Source organism: Phycodurus eques, chromosome 14 (assembly GCF_024500275.1).
Source record: "Phycodurus eques isolate BA_2022a chromosome 14, UOR_Pequ_1.1, whole genome shotgun sequence".
Taxonomy (NCBI): Eukaryota; Metazoa; Chordata; class Actinopteri; order Syngnathiformes; family Syngnathidae; genus Phycodurus; species Phycodurus eques.
In genome coordinates, this window is record NC_084538.1 from 19,842,981 (window position 1) to 19,856,443 (window position 13,463).

The 13,463-nt window shown below is 41.1% G+C and overlaps 1 protein-coding gene across 1 annotated transcript in view; it reads right to left on the reverse strand.

Annotated features, from left to right (window-relative positions):
* Positions 1 to 13,463, reverse strand: part of ralgapa1 (Ral GTPase activating protein catalytic subunit alpha 1) — a 104,777-nt gene that overhangs the window by 6,381 nt on the left and 84,933 nt on the right. Inside the window, 1 exon segment of the mRNA XM_061695484.1 lies at positions 2,055 to 2,179. Coding sequence (XP_061551468.1) covers positions 2,055 to 2,179 — 125 coding nt within the window.

A 13,463-nucleotide genomic window follows, 5' to 3' on the forward strand; every position in this document is an offset into this window, starting at 1 on the left:
TGAACAGAAATCAACCAAAGGGGGAGGAAAAAAAACAGAACGAGAAGAACGGTTGATCACTGCGTTGTAATTGAAGGCCGTTAAAGGGGGAGGGACTTATTTCAGAGCACAGGATGTCTGTCAAATTGCCTAATGAATTAAAAGAATCATCTGTTCTGAAACGATGGGCCTTCATATTTTCATGTCTGACAAACACGTCACCCTGTGTTCTGAAAGGTCTGAAAAGTCTTTGGGGCTGAACGACACACAGCGCACGATTGCTCCTCAGGGCGTACGCACGCTAGGCCACGCCGCTCGGATCATTTCCCGCGGCACGCTGGGTGGGAATCGCAGTTTCTATTTTTATTGACATTATGCAGGGTAGCGGTTGACCTTACCTGGCGTAGATCGATCGTTTTATGGTCACTGTTTGACATGTGACGTGCGCATGTTGTTTTCGGAGTATTTATTTGGATGATGCACGGAGCCAGTTGGCATACCTGGCAAGGTACAATTGTATTACAGTCATTGACATTGAATCTCAACTCAGGCCCTCCAGTGTGGAGTTTGCATATTATCCAAAGACTCTGTCGTATAGACGTATAGCAGTAGCAAGCGGTTGGGGAAAAAGGTGTACTTTCATTCCAATATTATATGTAATGTCTAATGTTACAGATTTGTATATATTAAGAGAATTTCCGCTGCTTTGCGAGAATCACGGTGGCCTCGGAGTTCGCGTCTCAGTTTACTCGACGGCAGAAATGCACATGATGTTGTAATATTCCTAATTATAATTCCATAGACCAGTGATTCTGAACTGGTAGGCCGGGACCAAAAAGTTTGGGTGGGTCGCAGACAGCTAGTGAATGTATTCCTATTCCGATTTGTTTTCCGTACAGTACGGAGGTGCACTGCATTCCCACACCGAACATAGTAGGAAAGTGACAAGAAGTGTGACTTGCGCTTTCTTGTTCTCTAGCCACTGGTTTACTCGGTAAACAAATACAGTGGCAGCTCAGCCTTTGGCTGACGGACATCAGAGCAAGCAATATGCCTTTGGCGGTTGCGCAAACCTATTTGAAAATGGGACTTAAAAAAATATATAATATACTGTGCAGATGTTTTCCGAGGCTATTTTTAGACACAAAATATATAGACCTCAGACCGGTGATTCCCAACACATTAGTGTGCCGTGAGCGCTCTTCAGGTGGGCCGTGTGAGTACATCCCAGCCCGACACCAGTATTCCTGCATGTCATTCAGCCTCAAAATAAAAAGTTATTAATATCATTATTATAATAAGATAAGACAACAGCTTGTGAGATGAGCAAGTATGACAGGAGCAACAAAATTACACGCACGTACAGGATAGCTAAATATACGCCGATAGTGTTCATGATGGTTATTACATTATTTTGAAATATAACTTCCTTGTTAAAAGAAAAATGCGTAGCTTAGCAAATGTAACACCATTGTAAATAACTGCAAATTTAAATAATGACATTGTCTGAGTCACAGGACAGCACGCCATTTTAAATGACATTTAACCAGGCTCACCACAGAAGACTGACTCAGTATGTGCCTTAGTGGGACATATGTGAGTCCTACATTACTTGCAACTACCATTACTTTGACATGAATCAAACGCCAGCTAAAATGTTAAAAGTCTTGGAACAGACAATATTATTTGGAACACAGACTGAATCAGAGTGGGCTTAGTGCGTGTTGTATTTTGGACTTTTGTCTCCACATGCACGTTTGTTTTTGTCCTTAAAAATAGGGCTTTTGGAAATCTCAGTTCAGAGTGAAAACTTTGTGTCAATGAGCAATTTTTTTGGGGGGGGGGGGGGGCCCGTGTCATTTAAAATGTGCAATGTCATCTCATTTATTTAGACAATAAAACATGACAACCTAAGTGACATTATTACCCTCGTGCGTGCCCAAAAGACTGCAAACATGGTGGAGACTAGGGAATAAATAGTAGCTATGACTTTGGCGAAGTGCTGTTATTACATCTTCAACTATAGCGTTTACGTGGTGAAAAACAAAAACAGAGGGTCATTGAGACTGTCGTACCTGTGTCAGTAGGAAGATGAGTGCAGGGAGCTGGACTGTAGACGCGGGCAGCGTAATCCTCAAAGGTGGTTGGCTCCTGATGGTGCTGCACAATGGTTTCCAAGTATCGGGCACGCTCCTCATAGCTGACGTCAAATGTCAAGGTGAAAGCAAACTAGAGATCGACGGTCAAAGGTTATGCTGTTTTCTAACTGTAAAAAGCGGCCTCAAATGATTCCCAGTGTCAATAAAAATCTCTGCTGGATTATGGAGATCGTTGGAACAGAAATGCTGCCGTTCAATGACTTGAAATGATGGATACCGTTTATCGCGCTTCTTTGAGGTTCACTGAAAAGTGGCCGCTCACCACTGTGAATTATAATCGCAATCGAAATATTTAGCAACTCTTCGATGATAACAACTCCCAATAATACAAATAGCGATGACAGTAAAATTGTTTGGTTTTTAAAGTGAAATTTAGGGGGGATATGTCTTTCAGTGAGACACCCTGGTCTGGCCTGGTCACGTGACAGTACGTATAAGAGTAATGATACAAAGGACTTGGGTAAATGTAGCTAAAGATTTGTTCCAAAGGCGTATTGTACAATCTTAAGTATCAACTGTCATTTGGATAGTAAGCTGGTGTAGTTTTACATTGTATGAAGTACTAGGATGGGATCCAAGAGGCTGTGGATGTCAAATAAAATATATATATTTTTAAAAACCTAATTGAAAATCATTTTTTTTTTTTTTTTATATATAAATCATAGAGATGCATTATAAAGGCAGACATTTGAAAAACCACAATTGCTTAACACACTGCCACTGTGCGTAAGAGAGGATTTAAATGTTTAAAAAAAATAAAAAATAAAAATCCATGTCTTCGGTCACTGTAAACGGTTTCTTGTTTCCTATCCATATAAGATAGGGAAAACGAATGGGATGCTGTCGCCGTAAAGAAACAAAACAATGCATCACTTGTATTACAGCCTTCAGCCATGGACTGCAAAGGCGGCGCAGGGACTCGGCAGAGAGCAGAGTAAATGGAAACCAGGACTTCAACTGTCCATATATTAGCGCTAACCTCATTGATAGAATGACATTTACGCTCTTGTCCTCAGTCCGAGTCATACATCCAACCATAATGATATCCAGGCATAGCCGTTAGTCACGTCAACACGCACGCACGCACACCTCCCTATAGTATTACCATTTACTTTCTCAGCTCCAATAACAAATGATTTTCAACGAGGGAAAGTGCGTGTGCGCGCGTGTGTGTGAACTACTAAAAATGACGAGCTCCATTGTGAACACGAAAATGTGTATATGTAAGTGCATGTGTCCCAATTTGAGTGGAGATGGGGGCAGACCAATGAATCTTCAGAATGAAATCTGCGCTTGTGCCTCTGTGTGAGATAGTGAATGGCCAGTGAGCCATTTACAATAGTGCCCATGGGTTTTCTATTGGGTTAGAGAGACTAAGGGCCTCAAAAGGAAAGGGATTCAGGTCTAATGGTAACAGATCCAGTTAGAGACAATGATCATAACAATAACATGGCTCCTTCGAAGTGGAGAGACAGACAGTGCTCGGGGAAAGCATGAAAAAGGAAAAATGCAGTAGCAGGAACTAAGCAGAGATTCTACTGTAATCAAGTCAAACAGGCAAGCTTTATTCTTTGGGTTTTAAAGTTTCCGTACAGGTGACAGACAAAAAACCCTTTTGCACAAAGTGAATGAAAAATGTAAATGTTGCAATACGCATGCAAGGCAGTTGGCAATGGCATGTAAAGACACGAAGACAAATACTGTAAGTAGAAGAGGGGTGTCTAAAGTGCAGAAAAGTCATCATTGTGTCAATGGCCCCCTAGTTATTGGAGAAACAAAGCATTCTGGTTTTAACTCTTTACAACGAAGTTACTCAGGACAGGTTGCAGTGCAAACTAAGTGAGACGCTGAGAAGTGCTCATTCAGGGCCCAGAAAGGATGAAGACAAAGAAATGAAACTCTATAGGCAAGGAGGAGAGAGTGAAGGGCAGCGGTGAAACAGCACAAGTGTTAGAACAGTGTGTGTGTATGTGTGTGCGCGTAGATGCTTGAGAGAATAGCAGCCGTGACACCATTTCAAAACATGCACCACACGCCGGCTCGATATGTGATTTTACCACCTGCCTTTTCCTGCTTTCCGCTGCCCTGCATCACACATCAGTGTGTGTGCACGCGAGGGGAGAGATGTGTGAACAGTATGTAATGTATATATACACTGTATGTACACTCACCATCACCAACAACGGGCAAACCTGCACAATCCGAAAAGCTGGCTTTGTAGTAAAAGAGTGCGGATACTACACTGGCGTGCCTGCAGTCCAGACCTGTCTCCCATTGAAAATGTGCGGCGCATTATGAAGCGTAAAGTACGACAACGGAGAGCCCCGGACTGTTGAACGGCTGAAGCTGTACATCAAGCAAGAATGGGAAAGAATTCCACCTACAAAGCTGCAACAATTAGTGTCCTCAGTTCCCAAACGTTTATTGAATGTTGTTAAAAGAAAAGGTGATGTAACACAGTGGTAAACATGACCCCTTCCCAGCTTCTTTGGAACCTGTTGCAGCCATAAAATTCTAAGTTAATGATTATTTGCTCAAAACAATAAAGTTGATCAGTTTGAACATTACATATCTGGTCTTTGTCGTGTATCCAATTAAATATAGGTTGAACGTGATTGGCAAATCATTGTATGCTGTTTTTATTTATGTTTAACACACCCGTCCCAACTTCACTGGAATTGGGCTTGTACATTACTCGTGCACTCACTGTAGTGGTCTCGCCACGCTGCACTATTGCATATCTGTTGTTGACCAATACTGGCCACTCAGTTGTTGTTGGTTTTTTTGATGTTGTCCATTTGTTGTCTCCTACATTCATCTACCCAGCATGTGATACTATCTGTGGCCTTAAGTTGTGCTCAAACAGCAGCTCCCCTCATTGAGGAGACAGCAGAGCTGTATGCGTTCTTAAGAAAAAGCGTGGCTGTCGCCTTTACATTGCGGCTCATGAAGGGACACCAGTTGAGTGGAGCTGTGACGTGAATAACATGTCCCCATACTACAGAGCGTATGCAGTTAGGTCCGAGTATTTGGACAATGTGTTGAAAATAATGTGGTTGTAGTTACAATTATTTGACTTTGTCCAAATGCTTTTGAGGTGGAGGAGGCGCTCTGTATGAAATGGTTGTAATTGCTGAATTGCTGAAGTCAAAAATCCCATTGTGATTTCAAATCCATTGGTTATGGTGCAGAAAGGCAACATCATAAGGACATTGGACCTAACTGAATAATGAACAAGAATTTCACAGAAAGAAATGCCACATAACACTTGTATAGCCCCAATTTAGCTTCTCCCATTGAAGGATGTTTTTGATTTTACAAAGAGAAATGTCCCCCCTAAAAAAGTCTGTGTACTGTAACATTATGGCTTTATCCCTGGCCAAAACTTTTGTTGAATTTAATGAAAAGCATGGCCCTTGGGAAAGTTGATAATCATTGCCAATATTACAGTATAAGAGTAGAAATATATCCATCCATTTTCTGAAACGCTTATTCTCAGTATGGTTGCAGGTGAGCATAAAAAATCTATGAGATAAAAATAATAGGCTAAAACACATCTACTGCCAACTCTCACTTCCTCCACCCAAATGAGTCATGACTATAAAATAGACTGTAATTGAATTTGAGAAGCCCCCCTTAAGTCATTAGGAGACAAATATCTCCTTTCTCAGGAGAAGACAGAAAGGAGAGAAAATGATGGGAGAGGCACATGAGATAGAGGGAGGAAGAAGAGCAAAGTAGTAGAGGAAAGTGAGGCGGATAAAATGCCTCTTTTGTGTGCAATCAGAAACTCATTTTCTTTGGCAAGGTTTCCATGAGTGAAAAGACCGACAATTCCGTGTCTATCCATTTCACTCCTTTTCTTCCTCTCTCTCTCCTGCAGCGCAGCTCATTGTGGTGCTGTTCGACTCCTGTGATCACTTGCGACAGAGTGAGAGTGGAGGGGAGCGGGCCAAAGAGAGGGCTTGTTAGCACATTAGAAGCGGGGCCCACTACTGCAGGGGATGTGGGGGGTGTTGGAAAAGGAGTGTGGCTACACATGCAATGTGCTGTGCCGATGAACTTACTGGTCGTGATATAATAATTATGACAGCCATATGATGTGTTCTTGAAGCAATTTGTTAAGATTCATGTGTGATATTCCCCCCGCTTTGTTTGATGTTTAACTATCCATGAAAAAAAAAAAAGACATTTTGGCGGCACGGTGGTCGACTGGTTAGAGCGTCAGCCTCACAGTTCTGAGGACCCGGGTTCAATCCGCGGCCCCGCCTGTGTGGAGTTTGCATGGCACTCCGGTTTCCTCCCACATCCCAAAAACATGCATTAATTGGAGACTCTAAAATTGCCCGTAGGTGTGACTGTGAGTGCGAATGGTTGTTTGTTTGTATGTGCCCTGCGATTGGCTGGCAACCAGTTCAGGGTGTACCCCGCCTCCTGCCCGATGACAGCTGGGATAGGCTCCAGCACGCCCGCGACCCTCGTGAAGAGAAGCGGCTCAGAAAATGGATGGATGAAAGACATTTTTCTATTTGTCCCGAGCAATGTGCCACATACACACAGTATAGCCTATGAACCGCTGCCTCCACAAGTTTAAATGCTTTTATTGTCTTTACGGGCTCTGACTTTTGTTGCACACATTGGCTCAGACGCATATGGGGGCGGGCTCACGTAAGCTAAAATTCTTGATTCTTGGGGTATTTTGACAAAGAAATGTGGGGAAAATATGCCTTTAAATATGAATTCAGCTTATTTTTGTATATTCTAATATTTAGTTTATATTTTCAAATTATATAAAGGGTCTAAATATTAGAAATCCCTCCTAGCATATACTGAGCACAACCAACCAATATAATACATAACTTTCTATTGCATAAGAGGAGACTGTTCAAGTTGAGTGTAATTCAACAGTGTGGAGAGGTTGCTGAATTGCCATTATAAAAAAATGTCAGTACAGATACCCATGAATTATTGCAATTTTGTACTGTTATAAAGACGTGGGCATGTGTCAAATAGCGGTGTTCTGCACATGAACACATCTGGTGCTCACATACTGACAGTGTTAAAAGTGAGCATTATGATCTACAATACTCACAAAAAGTTACTGAGCTGTTGGGCGTTCGGGCTAAATTTCAACATGAACTTCCTTCTGGTTTAGGTGACTTCTGGAGCGCTACGACAGGAGACAGGGACAAAGCAAATGTAGAAATATTAAACATCTACACTGTGTTTTGTTCTACACAGGATTGTCTTCAAGAGCTACCAAAGATGACAATATTCGTTTGTGTTAATAAATTGTTTGTATAAATAAATGATATACATGTATTTAACTTTGTCCGAAGACACCAGCCATGAAGAAAACAACACTTTAGCACGTTCGGGTTCAAACCACCTTGTCATCAACCTGTAGTTATGCTAGTTATCACAGCATACACAGGAAGTATATATATAGCGGATTGGATATCAGTAGTTTGTACAATTGCGCCTAATCAAATGTTCAGTCAGTGTAAGAGTGAATGGGATACCAGTATACGTAGTGAAAGCACATGACTATCTCTGACATGTATGGACACTGTGTAGACAGCCTACAAATTGGTTTATTGACAGCAGGTAGGAGTCTGCCAAGAGCACATCAATAGTCTTTGACTTTGTCTGCTCTCGACTATCCAAGCGAACCACAGCAAATAATGTCTAAAATGACTTGTCACATGACCTGCCCCGGTGCCACGAGCGACAACCCCCCCCCCCAAATTTGTTACTGTTGAATAACTAAAGTTGAAAGCCCCTTTAGTCATATGTTTTGGTCAGCAAGCTTCAAAAGATTAACTTGTACGTTTTGCTTTTTCTTTGGTAATTTTTGAAACAATTATTCCGTAAGTACCAGCCGTAACCATGGTAGCAACGAGAGGAACGTAAGAGAAGAAGAATGTACAGTCCCCTCCAAAAGTATTGGAACGGCAAGGTGAATCACTTTGTTTTTGCTGTATACTGAAGACTTTCAAATCAAATGATGAATATGAGACAAAAGTTCAGAATTTCAGCTTTTATTTTCATGGTACTTACATCTAGATGTGTTAAACAACTCAGGAAAGAGAACTTTTTGTTTGAACCCACCCACTTTTCAAGTGAGCAAAAGCATTGGAACATGTGACTGGTGGGTGTTTCAAGTTGCTCAGGTATTGCCTTTTAGGTTGATTGCTTAAATATTAGATAGTGCTTGTTTTTGGCTTTGGGTTTCACCTGTGAAAACTGCATTTGCTGTTAAGCAAACATGAAGACCACAGAGCTGTCTATGGGAGAAAAGCAAACCATTTTCAAGATGAGAGAAGAGGGAAAATCGATCAGAGCTATTGCACAAACACTGGGCATTGGCAATACAACAATTTGGAATCTCCTGAAAATGAAAGAAACGAATGGTGTACTCAGCACCAGAGATCAAACAGGTCGGCCAAGAGTATCAACAGCACTTGATAGACTGTGAGAGCTGTGAAGAAACACCCAAAGACAACAGTTAGTGACATCTCTGCCAACCTCCAAAGGGTAGGGGTGAAGGTATCACAATCCACTGTTCAAAGAAGACTTCGAGAGAAGTAATATACAGGCCATACCACAAGAGGAAAACAACTCATCAGCAAAAGGAATCGAAAGGCCAGATTGGATTTTGCAAAGAAGTACAGAGATGAGCCACAAAAGTTTTGCAACAAAGTTTTATGGTCTGATAAGATCAAAATTAACTGCTACCAAAGAGATGGAATGGCCAAAGTATGCAGAAAGAAAGGATCTGGTTATGATCGAAAACACACATGCTCATCTGTGAAGCACGGTGGAGGTAATGTCATGGCTCGGGCTTGCAAGGCTGCTTCTGCAACGGGCTCATTAGTCTTTATTGATGATGTAACTCATGAATGAATTCTGAAATCTACACAACCATTTTGTCTGGCAATTTCCATAAAAATCCATCCAAACTAATTGCGAGAAGCTTCATCATGCAACAAGACAATGACCCAAAACACACTGCCAACACAACAAAGGACTTCATCAGGGGGGGAAAAGTGGAAGGTCTTAGACTGGCCAAGTCAATCACCTCCTGAAGAGGAGATTAAAGGAAGAAACCCCCAGAAACAAACAAGAACCTAAAGAGGCCTGGAAAAGCATTTCAAATGGAAAATGCAACAGTCTGGTGAAGTCAATGCTTCAACACCTTGAAGCATTTATTGCAAGTAAGAGTTATGCCACCAAATATTAGCTGTTATTCACTTTAAGTTAATTTAATAATGTCTGTTCCAATACTTTTGCTCACTTGAAAAGTGGGTGGCTTCAAACAAAACAGTGCTCTCTCCTGAGTTGTTTAACACATCTACATGTAAATACCATGAAATAAAGCTGGAATTCTGAACTTTTGTCCCATATTCATCTTTTGAACTGAAAACCCAAATACCTTCAGTATATAACGAAAACAAAGGAATTGACCTTGCTGTTCCAATACGTTTGGAGGGGACTGGACATCGGAAGTTTAGCAAAGTACCTCAGTTTATAAAGAGGAAGTCACTATTGGGACCACATACATTGTCTCTTGTAACAAAAGTTAGGGCAGTGTTTTATTGTTTTAAGGTTGTATAAAGATTAACCTTAAGCTGTGTGGTACTATTTAAAAGCGGTCCGTTCACCATGACAATGTGATATATGTGCTGTGTGACAAGATTCACGCTGTTACAAAAATCACTATGTAAGCATTTCTTTTACAGAAATCAAACAAATTTGAGTGCCTTTTTTTATTTGCTCAGAAGTTAACTAGCATCATTTCCTTAAAGCGGATGCCAAAATACACGATTGGCTGCGTCACTAACATCAACTGTCTTCTTGTAAGAAAGGCAAAACTGCTCAATGTTAGCAATGACTAAAATGTGTCAAATCTATATCTCACTAGGCATCTCACACACCACCACCATATCTGTCCTCTCCACCCGAGGCATTGGAACAGACAACAGAGAGAAGCACATCAGAGGGATAATACAATTGGAAAAGCTTTACAGCGTGTAATGATAAACCTACGTGTACATGCGTGTGTGTCCATGCCCAAAGGAACAAGCTAATGGGTTTATATCTTTCTGTGATAGCAATGATATGGAGGGCTTGGTGATTTCATTATGAGTGCATATGTGTGTGTGTGTGTGTGTGTGTGTCCATGTACGACAAAGATGAGGACAGAGATGGCTTGGTCTAATGCGCGACTCACGTTGAGAAGAGGTGTGCATGACACATGCGCGCACAAACACATCCACTTCCATATTTATCCCAATAAAGCTGTTCTTTAACTCAATGCAGAAGCAGACAGAGGCCATGGAGAAAAAGGTAAGTGAGACATTCATTACCCTTTGATGTGCGCACACGCTTAACATCGTCATCCACCACAGAGGAGCACCAGAGTACAATTACAAACTGTATTTCATGGTAACACACATTTATTCTTAACAGACACACGCATGCACATACACTCACAATCTTATTACACAAACATTAACATTTTGTCAGCTGAATTACATTTTATTCACAGAGGACCTTCAGAATTATGAATCTGACCTAAAGTCACACAAAACATCAAAGAGAACCTCAGCAAATCTGGCCAGAATTCTGAAGTCTGCTTATTTTTCTCTTTGGCTCAACTGAAACGAACTGAACGACATTCTCCTACTGAGAAGTAAGTTTTTGTTCTTGATGAATAAAAAGACACTGCAGTGTTTAAATGAGAATTAGACTCACCCGTGGTTGAATTCTTGTCATTTAGAATGTTTTAATCTCAAATTTGGCATGGCCAGACTTTCATTGGCGTCTTAATTTTCACAAACTACGTCGTAGAAAGTACTGATTCTAAAAGGAGCCTCAAGGTTTTCTAACAAATCTGGTGCGGTGTCCTCATTTACCGTCCCCTCCAAAGGTATTGGAATGGCAAGGTCCATTCATTTGTTTTTTCGTTCTGTACTGAAGACATTTAGGTTTCTGACCAAAATATGAATATGAGACAAAAGTTCAGAATTCCAGCTTTTATTTCATGGTATTTACATCTAGATATGTTAAACAACTCAGGACAGAGCAACTTTTTTTGAACCCACCCACTTTTCAAGTGAGCAAAAGTATTGGAAGATGTGACTGATGGGTGTTTCTAGTTTGCTCAGGTATTGCCTTTTAGATTGATTGCTTAAATATTAGATATAATATTAGATATTAAATATACCTTTTTGGGGGGGTTTCATGTGTGAAAAGCTGAGAGAAGAGGGAAAATCGATCAGAGCTGTTGCACAAACATTGGGCAGAGCCATTACAACAATTTAGAATGTCCTGAAAAAGAAAGAAACTACTGGTGTACTGCGCAACACACATCAAAAAGATCGGTCAAGGGTATCAACAGCAGTTGATGACAGAAACACTGTGAGAGCTGTGAAGAAACACCCACAGACAGCAGTCAGTGACTACCAACCTCCACAGGGTAGGGATGAAGGTATCGCCAATCCACTGTTCGAAGATGACGTCGAGAGAAGAAACATAGAGGCCATACCACAAGACGCAAACCACTAATCAGCAGAAAGAATTGGAAGCCCAAACTACTTCTGATCCAAAACACACAAGCTCATCTGTGAAGCACGGTGGAGGTAATGTCATGGCTCGGGCTTGCATGGTTGCTTCTGGAACGGGCTCACTGGTCTTTATTGATGATGTAACTCATGATGGGAGCAGCATGAGTTACATCATCATTTTGTCTGGCAATTTACAGAAAAATGCATCCAAACTAATCGGGAGAAGCTTCATCATGCAACAAGACAATGACCCAAAACTCACTGTCAGCACAACAAAGGACTTCATCAGGGGGGAAAAGTGGGAGGTCTTAGACTGGCCAAGTCAATCACTGGACCTTAACACAATAGAGCATGCATTTTGAAGAGGAGACTGAAGGGAGAAACCCCCAGAAACCAACGAACTGAAAGATGCTGCAGTAAAGGCCTGGAAAAGCATTTCAAATGAAGAATGCAACAGTCTGGTGAAGGCAATGGGTGACTGGCTTGATGCAGTTATTGCAAGTAAGGGTTATGCCACCAAATATTAAATGTTATTCACTTTAAGTAAATGTAATAAATAATGTCTGTTCCGATACTTTTGTTCACTTGAAAAGTGGGTGGCTTCAAACTAAAGGTGCTTTGTGCTGAATTGTTTCATGCATCTAGATGTAAATACCATGAAATGAAACCTGGAATTCTGAACTTTTGTCTATTATTCATCTTTTGATCTGAAACCCAAATGCCTTCGGAAGACAACAAAAACAAAGCAATTGACCTTGGTGTTCCAATACTTTTGGAGGGGACTGTACCAACACATTCATAAATACAGTCACAAAATATATTTTATTTTGCACATTGCTGCTCATCTAAACAGAGGGCAGATCAGCCTGTTTATCGCTCTGAGGGGGGTCTGTTCTTGCAAAGGCTTGATCAAGCCACTGATAACTTGAACTCATGGGTCTGCACTCACAGCTCGCTGGCACAAGATGTGCATGGGTACAGTTATTACATGACTCAAGACGGTTTGTGAATTAGACTTAAAATACATGATAGAACATGAGTGACATCATAAGACATTAAAGGAACTAGTTAATGGTGTGAACGCTGGCACTTATTCCATAGGTCTGGACTTAAAATTGTCTGCAGAAAAAAAAAAAAAAAAAACCTGAAATTGACTCAGTAGTAATTTTCGTTTTCTGATTAAATATTTGATATATTTGATTGATTTTCAGTATATATTTGATATATTTGATTGATTTTCAGCTACATATTGGCTTTTGAACTTTGCGTCCATAACAGTCTGGATGGTTCTTTTCCTCTTTGGCCCGGAGGACACGCCGTCCACAATTTCGAAAAACAATTTGAAATGTGGACTCGTCGGACCACTGAACACTTTTCCATTTTGGATCAGTCCATTTTAGATGAGCTCGGGCCCAGGGAAGCCAGCGGCATTTTTGGGTGTTGTTGATAAATGGCTTTTCCATAGTAGAGTTTCAAAGTTGTACTTACGGATGTAGCGCCGAACTATATTTACTGACATTGGTTTTCTGGTTTTCATTCGATGTTGGTTTTCGGCCTTGCCGCTGACATGGAGTGATTTCTCCAGATTCTCTGAACCTTTTGATGATATTATGGACCGTAGATGATGAAGTCCCTAAAGCGACCAATTCGGGGTGTCGTCCGCCTTTCGCCCAAAGTCCGCTGGGATAGGCTCCAGCACCCCGCGACCCGGAACAGGATAAGCCGTGTTGAAAATGGATGGATGGATGCCACATAC